Genomic DNA, 15,233 nt, shown 5'->3' on the forward strand with positions numbered 1-15,233 from the left:
AGCAGGGCTGGAGAGCAAGTTAATCACCAGTGGCCAGTGACTCAATCACACCGATGTAACGAAACCGCCATAAAATCCCCTAAATGGTGGGGTTCCTAGGTGAGCTCGTCAAGGTGCTGGGAGCGTGGTGCGCCTGGAGAGGGTGTGGAGGTTCTGCGCGCCCTCCCTATGCCTGGCCCTACGCATCCCTTCCATCTGGCAGCTCCTGTGTTGTAGCCTTTATAATAAACAGGTGTCAGTAAATAAGGTTCCCGAGTTCTGTGCGCCGTTATAGCAAATGATGGAGCCTGAGGAGGGGTCCTGGGAACCCCCTATTTATAGCTGTTTGGTCAGAAGTACAGGAGGCCCTGGACTTGGGGCTGGTGCCTGAAGTGGGGCCGTCCCGTGGGACTGAGCCTTGACCTGCAGGGTCTGCACTAACCCCAGGTAGTTTGTGTCAGAATTGAATTGAGTTGTTGGACATTCAGCTGGCGTGTGCAGAGAACAGCAGGTGTGTGGTGGGGAAAACACAACAGAGTACACAACACCCAATTTCAACAGCTATCAACTATGTCCAGTCTTCTCTCCCCTATAACTTCCCACATTTCCAAATCTCCATCCCCTGGGTTATCTTGTAGCAAACCCCAAGCGTCATATTATTGACCTGTAAATATTTCAATTAGATGAATAAAATATGAGGATTTCATTTTTCAGATGATGCCATCATCATCTCCCCACAAAATTAGCCATAATCTTTTCATATTATTAGCTATCCAGTCAGTGTTTGTACTTCCCCAATTGTCTTTAAATATTTTTGTTTGTTTGTTTTTGTTGTTCACAGTTTGAATTGGGATCCAAACAAGGGTTAGTGTTATCCTGTACTTGGGTTGGGTGTTTCTTTTACTCTGTATATTCTCTCCGTCTGTTGTATTTTCTTGCAATTATTTCGTCGTTTTTAACAGACCAGGCTTTGTCCTGTAGGATTTCCCTTTCTTGTCATTTAGCATGTTCTCTCTCTTCTGTTTCTTGTAAATTGGCAATGAGATTCAGTGGCTTGATCAGATTCAGGCTAGATTTTGGGAGTGCAAGACTGCTTCATAGTCCTGACCCTAACTCTGAGTGGTGCTGTGTCCTTCTGTCAGGAAATACATAATGTCTGGTTGTTTATCTTTTTTGTGATGTTTGAATTGTTATTGTGACTTCATATGTTGAATCTTCTCCATCTTTCCTATTTATCACTTTATCTAGAATCCATTTTCAATCTCTTCATTTTTTTAATTAAAAAAAATTTCCTCTTTCCCTTCTTCATTTTAGGAAAACTTAAGGGAGTTCCATGATGCTCTAGTGGTTAGGATTCGGCACTTTCACTGCTATGGCCCAGGTTCATTCCCTGGTCAGGGAACTGAAATCCTAAAAGCCACATGGTGTGGCCAAAAATTTTAAAAATGAAAATAAATTTAGGAACTTCCCTGGTGACACAGTGGTTAATAATCCACCTGCCAATGCAGGGGACATGGATTCGAGCCCTGGTCTGGGAAGATCCCACATGCCATGGAGCAACTAAGCCCGTGCACCACAACTACTGAGCCCACGTGCCACAACTACTGAAGGCTGTGCGCCTAGAGCCTGTGCTCCTCAACAAGAAAAGCCACCACAATGAGAAGCCTGCACACCACAATGAAGAGTAGCCCCCACTTGCCACAGCTAGAGAAAAGCCCATGCGCAGCAATGAAGACCCAAAGCAGCCAAAAATAAATAAATAAATAAATAATTTTTTGTTTAAAAAGAAAAAAACTTAAGACATTATCTATTGCACTTATTTGCTTTTGTGTGTTGCCAGTTTAGTTTTTATTTCAGAAATTTTGTTTTGTTTTGTTTTACTTTGCTTTCCTGAATTCTTTCATTTCTTCATTAAGCTTTTCTTTTACTAAGTCACCTAATCTCTATCTCTAAGTATTTCTAATTCTGAGTTCTTTGTTTTTCATAACTTCTATCATTCTCTTAATTTTTCTTAGCTCATTTAAAATCTGTTTTGTTGGCATTTCTTTTTCAGTTACTGCCATTCTCCCCAGTGTGAGGCTTGTCCTGGTGGCTTCAGTTTATTAGTTATAAGAGTTTATAGGGACCAGCCCCCAGACCACTCCAGTGCTGTCAGAACTTCCCCACGGATTTTCAAAAATATATGTTGAGTGGGAGTTCTTCTCGCCCTGCCCTGGACGGTGCCCCTGGAGCATCTGGGTCATCCCTCAGGTACCCGAGGCTGAGCAGTGGCATCGTTTCCTGTTCCCAGTGAGCACCTTGGATCCCCACTGTGGTGGTGCATCCAGTGAGCAGCTTTCTTGGGGATCAAGACACCATGTGGCTGACAGGGTCTTGGTGCTCCAGCTGGGTGTCAGGCCTGAGCCTCTGAGGTGGGAGAGCCGAGTTTAGGACATTGGACCACCAGAGACCTCCTGGCCCCAGGTAATATCAATCGGCGAGAGCTCTCCCAGAGATCTCCGTCTGAAAGCTAAGACCCACCTCCACTCAACAACCAGCAAGCTCCAATGCTGGACACCCTATGCCAAACAACTAGCAAGACAGGAACACAGCCCCACCCATTAGCAGAGAGGCTGCCTAAACTCATACTAAGTTCACGGACACCCCAAAACACACCACCGGACGTGGTCCTGCCCACCAGAAAGACAAGATCCAGCTTCATCCACCAGAACACAGGCACCAGTCCCCTCCACCAGGAAGCCTATACAACCCACTGAACCAACCTTACCCAGTGGGGGCAGACACCAAAAACAACGGGAACTACGAACCTGCAGCCTGTGAAAAGAAGACCCCAAACACAGTAAGTTAAGCAAAATAAGAAGACAGAGAAATATGCAGCAGATGAAGGAGCAAGGTAAAAACCCACCAGACCAAACAAATGAAGAGGAAATAGGCAGTCTACCTGAAAAAGAATTCAGAGTAATGATAGTAAAGATATCCAAAATCTTGGAAATAGAATGGAGAACATACAAGAAACGTTTAACAAGGACCTAGAAGAACTAAAGAGCAAACAAACAATGATGGACAACACAATAAATGAAATTAAAAATTATCTAGAAGGAATCAATAGCAGAATAACTGAGGCAGAAGAATGGATAAGTGACCTGGTAGATAAAATAGTGGAAATAGCTACCACAGAGCAGAATAAAGAAAAAAGAATGAAAAGAATGAGGACAGTCTCAGAGACCTCTGGGACAACATTAAATGCACCAATATTCGAATTATAGGGGTCCCAGAAGAAGAAGAGAAAAAGAAAGGGACTGAGAAAATATTTGAAAAGATTATAGTTGAAAACTTCCCTAATATGGGAAAGGAAATAGTCAATCAAGTCCAGGAAGTGCAGAGAGACCCATACAGGATAAATCCAAGGAGAAACATGCCAAAACACATATTAATCAAACTATCAAAAATTAAATACAAAGAAAAAATATTAAAAGCAGCAAGGGAAAAGCAACAAATAACATACAAGGGAATCCCCATAAGGTTAACGGCTGATCTTTCAGAAGAAACTCTGCAAGCCAGAAGGGAGTGGCAGGACATACTCAAAGTGATGAAAGGGAAAAACCTACAACCAAGATTACTCTACCCAGCAAGGATCTCATTCAGATTCAACGGAGAAATTAAAACCTTTACAGACAAGCAAAAGCTAAGAGAATTCAGCACCACCAAACCAGCTTTACAACAAATGCTAAAGGAACTTCTCTAGGCAGGAAACACCAGAGAAGGAAAAGACCTACCATAACAAACCCAAAACAATTAAGAAAATGGTAATAGGAACATACATATCAATAATTACCTTAAATGTAAGTGGATTAAATGCCCCAATCAAAAGACACAGACTGGCTGAATGGATACAAAAACTAGACCCATATATATACTGTCTACAAGAGACCCACTTCAGACCTAGGGACACAGACAGACTGAAAGTGAGGGGATGGAAAAAGGTATTCCATGCAAATGGAAATCAAAGGAAATCTGGAGTAGCAATTCTCATATCAAACAAAATAGACTTTAAAATAAAGATTATTACAAGAGACAAAGAAGGACACTACATAATGATCAAGTGATCAGTCCAAGAAGAAGATGTAACAATTGTAAATATCTATGCACCCAACATAGGAGCACCTCAATACATAAGGCAAATGCTAACAGCCATAAAAGGGGAAATCGACAGTAACACAATCATAGTAGGGGACTTTAATACCCCACTTTCACCAATGGACAGATCAACCAAAATGAAAATAAATAAGGAAACACAAGCTTTAAATGATACTTTAAACAAGATGGACTTAATTGATATTTATAAGACATTCCATCCAAAAACAACAGAATACACTTTCTTCTTAAGTGCTCATGAAACATTCTCCAGGATAGATCATATCTTGGGTCACAAATCAAGCCTTGGTAAATTTAAGAAAATTGAAATCGTATCAAGTATCTTTTCTGACCCCAATGCTATGAGACTAGATATCAATTACAGGAAAAAAAAAACTGTAAAAAATACAAACACATGGAGGCTAAATAATACACTACTAAATAACCAAGAGATGACTGAAGAAATCAGAGAGGAAATAAAAAAATACCTAGAAACAAATGACAATGAAAACACAACGGCCCAAAACCTATGGGATGCAGCAAAAGCAGTTCTAAGAGGGAAGTTTATCAATACAATCCTACCGCAAGAAACAAGAAAAATCTCAAATAAACAACCTAACCTTACACCTAAAGCAATTAGAGAAAGAAGAACAAAAACCCCCAAAGTTAGCAGAAGGAAAGAATTCATACAGATCAGATCAGAAGTAAATGAAAAAGAAGTGAAGAAAATTATAGCAAAGATCAATAAAACTAAAAGCTGGTTCTTTCCAAAGATAAACAAAGTTGATAAACCATTAGGCAGACTCATCAAGAAAAAAAGGGAGAAGACTCAAATCAACAGAATTACAAAAAAAGAAAACTACAGGCCAATATCACTGAACAAAATACTAGCAAACAGAACCCAGCAGCACATTAAAAGGATCATACACCATGATCAAGTGGGGTTTATCCCAGGAATGCAAGGATTCTTCAATGTACACAAATCAATCCATGTGATACACCATATTAACAAAATGAAGGATAAAAACCATATGATCATGTCAATAGATGCAGAAAAAGCTTTCAACAAAATTCAACATCCGTTTATGATAAAAACTCTCCAGAAAGTAAACATAGAGGGAACTTACCTCAACATAATAAAGGCCATATGTGACAGACCCACAGCCAACATCGTTCTCAGTGGTTAAAAACTGAAACCATTTCCACTAAGATCAGGAACAAGACAAGGTTGCCCATTCTCACCACTATTATTCAACATAGTTTTGGAAGTCCAAGCCACAGCAATCAGAGAAGAAAAAGAAATAAAAGGAATACAAATTGGAAAAGAAGAAGTAAGACTGTCACTGTTTGCAGATGACATGATACTATACATAAAGAATCCTAAAGATGCCACCAGAAAACTACTAGAGCTAATCAATGAATTTGGTAAAGTAGCAGGATACAAAATTAATGCACAGAAATATCTTGCATTCCTATACACTAATGATCAAAAATCTGAAAAAGAAATTAAGGAAACACTCCCATTTACCACTGCAACAAAAAGAATAAAATACTTAGGAATAAACCTACCTGAAGAGACAAAAGACCTGTATGCAGAAAACTATAAGACACTGATGAAAGAAATCAAAGATGATACAAACAGATGGAGAGATATACTATGTTCTTGGATTGGAAGAGTCAACATTGTGAAAATGACTATACTACCCAAAACAATCTACAGATTCAGTGCAATCCCTATCAAACTACCAAGGGCATTTTCCACAGAAGTAGAACAAAAAATTTTGCAATTTGTATGGAAACACAAAAGACCCCAAATAGCCAAAGCAATCTTGAGAAAGAAAAACGGAGCTGGAAGAATCAGGCTCCCTGACTTCAGACTATACTACAAAGCTACAGTAATCAAGACAGTATGGTACTAGCACAAAAACAGAAATATAGATCAATGGAACAGGATAGAAAGCCCAGAGATAAACTCACACACATATGGTCACCTTATCTTTGATAAAGGAGGCAAGGATATACAATGGAGAAAAGACAGCCTCTTCAATAAGTGGTGCTGGGAAAACTGGACAGCTGCATGTAAAAGAATGAAATTAGAACATTCCCTAACACCATACACAAAAATAAATTCAAAATGGATTAAAGACCTAAATGTAAGGCCAGACACTTTATATAAAACTCTTATTGGAAAACATAGGCAGAACACTCTATGACATAAATCACAGCAAGATCCTTTTTGACCCACCTAGAGAAATGGAAATAAAAACAAAAATAAACAAATGGGACCTAATGAAACTTAACAGCTTTTGCACAGCAAAGGAAACCATAAACAAGATGAAAAGACAACCCTCAGAATGGGAGAAAATATTTGCAAATGAAGCAACTGACAAAGGATTAATCTCCAAAATATACAAGCAGCTCATGCAGCTCAATATCAAAAAAACAAACAACCCAATCCAAAAATGGGCAGAAGACCTAAATAGGCATTTCTCCAAAGAAGATATACAGATTGCCAACAAACACATGAAAGGATGCTCAACATCACTAATCATTAGAGAAATGCAAATCAAAACTACAATGAGGTATCACCTCACACCAGTCAGAATGGCCATTAGCAAAAAATCTACAAACAATAAATGCTGGAGAGGGTGTGGAGAAAAGGGAACCCTCTTGCACTGTTGGTGGGAATGTAAATTGATACAGCCACTATGGAGAACAGTATGGAGGTTCCTTAAAAAACTAAAAATAGAACTACCATATGACCCAGCAATCCCATTACTGGGCATATACCCTGAGAAAACCATAATTCAAAAAGAGACATGTACCACAATGTTCACTGCAACCCTATTTACAATAGCCAGGACGTGGAAGCAACCTAAGTGTCCATTGACAGATGAATGGATAAAGAAGATGTGGCACATATATACAATGGAATATTACTCAGCCATAAAAAGAAATGAAATTGAGTTATTTGTAGTGAGGTGGATGGACCTTGAGCCTGTCATTCAGAATGAAGTAAGTCAGAAAGAGAAAAACAAATACCATATGCTAACACATATATGGAATAAAAAAAAAAGGTTCTGAAGAACCAAAGGGCAGACAGGAATAAAGACACAGAATTAGAGAATGGACTTGAGGACACGGGGAGGGGGAAGGGTAAACTGGGACGAAGTGAGAGAGTGGCATTGACATATATACACTACCAAATGTAAAATAGCTGGTGGGAAGCAGCCACATAGCACAGGGAGATCAGCTCGGTGCTCTGACCACCTAGAGGGGTGAGATAGGGAGGGTGGGAGGGAGATGTAAGAGGGAGGGGATTTGGGGATATATCTATACATATAGCTGATTCACTTTGTTATACAGCAGCAACTAACACAACAATGTAAAGCAATTATACTCCAATAAAAATGTTTTTTAAAAAAGTAAATTTTAATTAAAAAAATGTTGATAAGAACCCTTAATTTTGAAACATTAGCGCTTTGAAAAGGCAAGTAGAATGAAATAATCTGGCTCGGTCAGCATTGGCAGATATGGTTACATGAAGTCATGACGGCTGACTTGGGCGGCAAGTAGCCAGAGTGCCTACAGACTTCCTGTCACCCCAAGTTCCATATCTGCCAACATAGGAGACGTGCCATGCATCAAACAAAAAAGCGATGATACTGGCTGCTTTGGTAAATATAAATCTCTTAGACTACTATGATTTAAAGATGCCAGAAAATATATTTAGTGTGATGTGATCTGAGATTACAGTTTTATTTAAAGGCAGACTCCTTATTTTTGTAAAGCACACTTCAAAATGTTAAAGTAACTTCAGAAAGCAGTCACTTAGGATTCAGACTTACGTCTTAATTTATCAGCCTCCTCATCCTTTTATAACTCCTCTCCATGTCTAAAATACTCTGGTACTAAAATGTATTTAGCAAATACCAGTTTATTTTATTTTTTTAATAATAGTAGGACATACTCTTAAAAGGCTCTTTTTTTTTTTTTTTTTTTTTTTAATTTGGTTGCGCCAGGTCTTAGTTGTGGCAGGCGGGCTCCTTAGTTATGGCTTGTGGGCTCCTTAGTTGTGGCAGGCGGGCTTCTTTGTTGCAGCTTGCCAGCTCCTTAGCTGCGGCTCATGGGCTTCTTAGTTGCAGCATGCATGTGGGATCTAGTTCCCTGACCAGGGATTGAACCCGGGCCCCCTGCATTGGGAGCACGGAGTCTTATCCACTGTGCCACCAGGGAAGTCCCCATCACTTTTATTTTTTGAAAAGCACCTTCATATGTGTCCCATGGATACTTACAGTGATTTTTCTCCCAGTTTTCAGACGAGAAAACTAACACTTAAGGGGTGACGTGGCCTCCCAGGCTCACGGGCAGCCTTCTACCACCACTCTTGTCACACATCACGGTGCAGCACGCGCGCTGTCTCACAGGGCTTCCTCCCCTCAGGGTGACTGCACAGAATGCCGGTATCTTCGCCCCGCGTCCACTGCCCGCCAGCCGCTGGGTGCTCAGGCGGCTCCGCCGCTCCTCCTTCACTCGGGAGGCTGTTCTCCTGACACCCCGATGCAGGGTTAGGGGTGGCCTGGGAGGCAGCCCAGCAGGAGGGTGGAGGAGGGGAGGCTTGGAAAGAGTGGACACGGGGACACGTGGGGTTGAAAAGAGAGGCGTGTGGGGCAGAGAGAGGCTCCAGAGCAGGGAGAAGAGTGGGGAAGAGAAGGCAAGGGTGTGGCTGAGGATTCTGACTTCCATCTCTTTTAACATTTTTGAGAGAGCTACTTTGGGATGGATTCCCCATGGAGATTGGCTGTGTGGGACCTGGTTTGTGGAGGCCACTCTTATCAAAGGCTCAACATTCTTTAGGAGTGAGGGAGCATCACGTTGGTACTTAGGTCTGTGATTTGAGGGGATGGTAGTACCATAATTATTCATTTGAACCTTGAGAACCTTGTTAAAGCAGGGAAAAGTATAATTATTCATTTTTCTTAGACTGATTAAATGATCTTTTTCTCTGTAGTTGCTGATTTTGTAGGGCTAGATCCCAGAATTGCTGCATGGCTTATAGATCCTACTGATGCTGCACCCTCTTTTGAAGACTTAGTGGCAAAATACTTGGGAAACTCCATCACAGTTAAGGTGAACAGCACATATGGAAATTCCTCAAGAAAGACTGTGGTGAGTTGTTTTAAGATAAGGTTTATCAACCTATTTTTTTTTAAAAGAAATTTATTTATTTATTTATTTATTTATTTTCGGCTGTGTTGGGTCTTCGTTTCTGTGCGAGGGCTTTCTCTGGTTGCGGTGAGCGGGGGCCACCCTTCATCGCGGTGCGCGGGCCTCTCACTGTCGCGGCCTCTCTTGTTGCGGAGCACAGGCTCCAGACGCGCAGGCTCAGTAGTTGTGGCTCACGGGCCCCGTTGCTCCGCGGCATGTGGGATCTTCCCAGACCAGGGCTCGAACCCGTGTGCCCTGCATTGGCAGGCAGATTCTCAACCACTGCGCCACCAGGGAAGCCCTATCAACCTTAATACAACCCAAATTTTCCTCTAGGAACTTCTTCTACTTCATAGACAGTCCAGTAGTAAAAAGAACATTGCTGACATTCATTTTTACTTATTCAGCAGAAATGCTGTTTACCCTGACATTTCTGGTAGAGGATACTGAATAAAGATGGGTGATTTCTGTCAACTGTTCCTGGGAGGTGCCATTCACAGCGTGATTCTTCTAAATGGATTCTTTGTGTCAGAGAGTCGCCAGCTCTGTGAGCAGAGAGCTGCTTGTTTATAAATTCTTCATGCTGGTGATACAGCTGCTGTGGCCGAGGCCTGGGAAGGCCTCTCCTCAGTCCCTGTGGGGAGAATTGTAAGACTGCCCAGGTCTGTCTCTCTGAGCCCCCTCTTTCAAGATGCGCGCAATTGTTAGGAACCACTGTCTGGAGAAGCACGGGTGCTTGCAGCTCTGGAACCTGCCCGGAGCCCCGCGAGAGGGAGACTTGACGTGGCCGCACAGCAGGGCCAGAGGAGGCGTCCCAGCGGGAGCAGCGCCGGCCACCATCAGGCCACTCTGTTCAGACTTCCTGGGTGTAAGTGAACAGGCCCATGTTAAAAGCACGACTAGAAGGCCAAGCAGGAGGCCAGGGCTGAGCTGGGGGCTGGTCGCTGCTTGGGGTGCTTGATCCTGCAGACCCGCAGCTGGGGAGGGATCTGTGTCAGACAGGGGCTTGGGGTTGGAAATACAGAAACTCACTCTCCCTTAATGTAAAAAGAGATTTGTCAGAGGAATGTGGGGTAGCTCAGAGCCTCAGAGGAAAAGCAGAACCAAGCTTTGGGAAGACAGGCGTCAGGCGGGTCTGGGGACCCAGGCAGCAGGAGCCCACGGGCCGGGGGCCGGCAACGAGCTGTGATCATTTTCTCTACACGTCACTTTTGTCCAAGATTCAAAGTTTTAGCACTTAGAGTCTCCTTTCCACGACTGTGTCACATGTCCGCCCCTCAGCAGGGCAGGCGGGGCGTGGAGATTGGCAGTCTCCCCAGATCCATGCTGCTGGGGCGGGAACTTCCCCAGACACAAGCCGAGATATCATTGCTGAAGGAGGGAGCTGTCCGCCTCTGTGTTAGCCCAGGTTTGCAGAGGAGAACCCAGGTGCAGAAGGGTTCATGTACACGCGCCTTGCCCAAGGTCATGGTTCAATTCAGAGTTTGGATTTCTGACTCTGAAGTATAGTTTCTTTCCGGCATACACACGTGCAAGTTAGGGATGGGCGTGGCGGCGCGGAGCAAAGCGCCAGCTCCAGCGGGTGCGTCTTCTCCCTGGCGAGGAGTCGGAGCCCCTCACCCAGGCCGAGCAGCTGCTCCCAGAGCTGTGCGACTCAGCCGCTCCCCGCGCGCCGTTGCCTTATGGTCCCACCGGGAAGCTTCGCCCGAGGCCCTCCTCCACACGCCAGGCGGGAAGGAGGCTGCCTGGGATGAACTTCGGCTCGTATGTTGTTAAACAGGCCAGCCATGCGTCTGCAGGAGGTGGAAGGCGGCCCGCTGCTCCGCAGGGTCTCCTGCTGCCCTGGCGCGGTGGTGTGAAAGGAGGGGAAAGGAAAGCGCCGTCCGGTTCAAGGAGCAGCGGGGAAGCAGTGAGGACTCCTGAGAGTGTGGCTCCTGTCGGGGAGGCCGGAGACCTCGGATGGCGAGAAGGAAGATGACGACCTGTGGGGAGACGAGCTGCGGCCAGGCTGAGCCACGAGGGGCCAGAGCTCCGCCACCGAGCGCGAGCCGTCCCGGGGAAGCCTCGCGGCTCAGCGCTGCCGTCGGGGAGGCGCGTTCAGGCAGCAGGGCGGCGGCCGTCTGCCGGGCACAGCCGACGCGTTCACGTGGACGTGCTCGTGGTGCCTCCCAGCTAGTGGTTCCCGGGGGAGCCAAGACCCGGGATGGCGGCAAGACCAACGCGGGGTGCACAGCCAGCCGCCGATCATCGTGGCGGGGGCGGCGGTGTGTGCGTCTCTAAACTGAGGCTGGCCGCCTGGAGTCTGGGGGGCCGTGTGGCAGCGGGAGGGGTGCAGTGGGGACGCAGGGTTCTTAGCAGGGGGGCAGAATTCGACTGACTGTCGGGGCCGCGGCTCACCACCGCCCTCTTGGTCAGCTGGACACAGACCCTGTTGGCCCACCTCCCAGGGTCTCTGTGTGTGTCTGGGGCGGGGACCAGCGGTGAGTGTGGGTGAGGCGCTGGCTCCCAGATGCCCGCGGTGGGTGGAGGGGCAAGCCGAGGGGCCAGGTCTGTCTCTACCGTGCGATCTTTGCACCTTGGGCACTTAGCTTCTTTGTGGGTCATTTCCTGTAAAATGAGGAAAACTGGGTTGGGGAGAAAGTAAGAAAGCAATAGGTAGCTTGAATTTGCCTGAGAAGTACCTTCCAAAGTGTGGGAACTGATCTGCTTGAGGCGATGGGTGGTGGCACCAGACGTGTGCTCTCTGCCGAGGAAACACTGCCGCTTCCTAGATTGTGATGAACGTTGCTGCCAAATGTGCCTAATGTTTAATTCTTTTGATCTTTTAAAGAATCAGAATGTACATGCGAACCTGAGGGTGCTCTACAGACTTACGATGGGCCTTTGTTCCCAGCTCAAGGCAAGGCATTTCGTTGTAACTTCACTGTCCAAGGGCTGTCTTTCATTCGCATCCATGCTCACAGGAAACAGTACCCTCAGTGTCTTTGTGCAGGAAACGGGGTTCTGAGGCCAAGTGAACCTGCGCATCGCTCATAGAAGGGCAGTCCAGATGATAAGACCTGAAGTTTTTTAAATGTTTTCTATAGGTTGACAACAATTGTAACATTTTTTTAAAGACTCAGTTCAATTGGAATGTCTCTAACTCTGCAGTTAACATAAAAGCTAAGAGTTTATTTCAGTTAGTAGTGATGGACACAGCTCCACTCAGAGTCTCATTGGGAAGCAGAGGTCATTTGAAGGACCTGTCAAGAAGGGTTGAATGAAGGGACTGTGAACCATAGCAAGGGCAGGAGTCAGGGGGCCAGAAGGGACTGAGAAGCCTGCAGGGGCAGGCACTGGCTGGTAGCTTTTCCACCCCTGGGCTCAAAGGGCGGGCTGCTACAGGGACCCTGGGAAAGCAGTGCCCCTGCAGGGGGCTGCTGACCAGGAGCTGGGTGCCAGAAGCGGTGGCTGCAGGCCAAGGACTGGGGCCAGAAGTGCACTGTGGGCTGGCGCAGGGGAAACCCGCTTCCCTCTCCTCCTGCCCCTGAATGGGCAAAACCAGCCCGAGAGCAGAGAAGGAGCCCGGCTGATGTGTCCCGGAGGGCGTCTACCCTTCTTCCAGGGCCAAGAGCAGGACAGAGGATGGGTCCTAGGGGCAGCCGAGAAGGTGAGGGCACAGCAGAAGGACAGACAAGGCAGAGGGCTCTCAGATGGAAACCCTGATAAAGAGCGTGGGAGGTGATCCGAGTAGACGAAGGTGGTGCACGTCTCCCCACATTAATTTATAAAGTCTGTGCAAAATCGATGAAAATTCTAGTTAAATTTTTGGGAATTCAGAAAACCTATTTTGAAATTTAAATGGGAGACTAAAAGTCCACAAATACCTCAATCACACTTAAAAATGAGAAAGATTAAAGAAAAGTGGGAGTGGGACTTGTCCTACCAGGTATTTCTGAATATCTCTACTAGGGCTTGGTAATAAAATAGGATACTTGACAAAAATAGGAGTTTTATTAGGAAGGAGGATAGGGGAACCAACCATGCCCACCAGAGGAGTTGCTCAATGAAATTAAGTAGGCTGTTCAGCAAACGCAGGTAGAAATAATAGTTTAAAAGTAACATTGATGTCATTTCTTCCTATGAAACAGGTTTATGGTTTATGGCAACTGTTTTGTACTTTGGAGCTTCCTCTGATACCAATTTTGGCAGGTAAGGTACCCTAAAGATGTTGCCCAGTCATCCTTCTAGAGAGTTCTTTGTACGTTTTGGGAAGACTGTTTTCTCTTGACTTAGTTTGGGGCAGGCAGTGCATCATATGGGCACCGAAGAGGTAGTGAGCCCTTAACTTTCCCTTTCTCTAACAAGAGGGATTGGACCGCATCACCTCTTGGTCTAGAAGGACTCTAAGGTTCTAACACCTGGGTCACGTGGTATCCCTTCTGTACTGCCTGTTCTGCAGGTGTCCTGCCGGACTCCCACAGCCCTGAGAGTAGTGGTGGGGGGAGGAGGCCTGTCTGGATGTTTTCCAGGTCAGCACTTGTCCTGGTCCTGGTGTGATGGACACTTCTGCTTCGTGAGAACCCCCTGCAAGCACTGTTGCAGGCTCTGCTCTGCCTTTGCTCTTAGCCCCTGACCTGCCCTGTCCTGCTGGGCACCCGGGAGAGCAGAGCCTCGCCCAGCATGGCAGCTGAGCGGCCGGGGGCAACTCTCCATCCAGAGTGTCCCCATGCCCACTGCCACCATTGCTGGGCTCCAGTACTGACCCTCATGGACACTGCCGAGCTCGCACTGTCATCTTGGTGCTCATCGGGGGGTGAGGCTTGCTCCTGGCACTGCAGTCTTTCTCAGAAAGGATTTGTTGCTGCAATACAGATTTTTGTCTGCTTTGGTTTTGAATCACAGTGATGGAAAGCCACAACATTCAGGTGAACAAGGAAGAGATGAAGAGGACTTCAGCACTTCTTGGGGTACATTCTTCTGTCAGACTGTTTGCATGTGTTAGCTCTCTCCTGTCTGATGAGTTGGTCCCGTTGGCAGTTCTGGGGTGACTTTCCTTTTCTTCCCTTCCTTGTTTGCCCCAGACTGATGTTGGCACTGTTCCTCCTATCTCTGACTCCTGCAGGGGAGTACCACGCTTTGAAAGGGTTGAAACAAGCGTCACATCTGGTTGCTCTCCATGTGGATGCGTGCATGGTTTAGTGGATACCCACTGACCTTCTCCAAACTTAGGTTCTTGCAAGGACATTGCCCCTTGTAGTTGGTGACGTTTCTTGGATTCTTTAAAGAAGCAAAATCAAAGTTTTCTAACTGTGAAAAATAAAAAATACAGAGCGATGCATAAAGATGCATGAAAAAAGATGCATTAAATGTTCCACTTAAGTTATTTTAAAGGAAACTCCGGTATAACCATCACTTAGGTCAAAGCAGAGAATTTCCAGAAGCCCTGCTTGCCCTCCCCTATCAGAACCCTCTTCCTGCTGCCAAAAGCAACCCCCCCGTCCTGACTTTTATAGTCGTTACGTTGTTGGTTTCCTTTACAGATTTCCACTTCAAAACCTAAACAATATAGTCGTCTCTCCTTTTGAAGGAGCTGTAAGTTAACGGTTGTGTGTGACCTCTCTCACTCAGCCCCTGTGTCCCAGCTTCTAGTGCATGTCCTTTGGTGCCTTGTCCTCCATTGAAGGACTCCATCGCACTGTTGATGGCATCAGGGTAATTTCCAGTTTGCAGGCATTACAAACCGGGCTGCACCCCTGAGCACGTCTCCTGGGCCCGTGGGCACATGCTTCTTGGGGTACAAGGCAGGGTGGGCTGCTGGTGCAGCTTTATCAGACAACACCGAATTGCCTTCCAAAGTCACAGCTGCCAGAAGTGCACACGGGGTTCTGTCTTTGCGCAGCCTCCCTCGCACGGGTCCACCGGCCTCTTAG

At 45.8% G+C, this 15,233-nt stretch overlaps 1 protein-coding gene across 5 annotated transcripts in view; it reads left to right on the plus strand.

Annotated features, from left to right (window-relative positions):
- The window catches only part of POLN (DNA polymerase nu), a 177,576-nt gene that overhangs the window by 39,110 nt on the left and 123,233 nt on the right, over positions 1-15,233 (plus strand). For all 5 annotated transcript variants that reach the window (XM_082390927.1, XM_082390924.1, XM_082390923.1 and 2 more), the window contains 4 exons: positions 9,125-9,282; positions 12,152-12,220; positions 13,452-13,512; positions 14,206-14,270. In XM_082390927.1, coding sequence (XP_082247053.1) covers positions 9,125-9,282; positions 12,152-12,220; positions 13,452-13,512; positions 14,206-14,270 — 353 coding nt within the window. The remainder of the gene's footprint in view (positions 1-9,124; positions 9,283-12,151; positions 12,221-13,451; positions 13,513-14,205; positions 14,271-15,233) is intronic.

This window comes from Balaenoptera borealis, assembly GCF_965194805.1.
Source record: "Balaenoptera borealis genome assembly, chromosome: 4".
In the NCBI taxonomy this organism is placed as follows: Eukaryota; Metazoa; Chordata; class Mammalia; order Artiodactyla; family Balaenopteridae; genus Balaenoptera; species Balaenoptera borealis.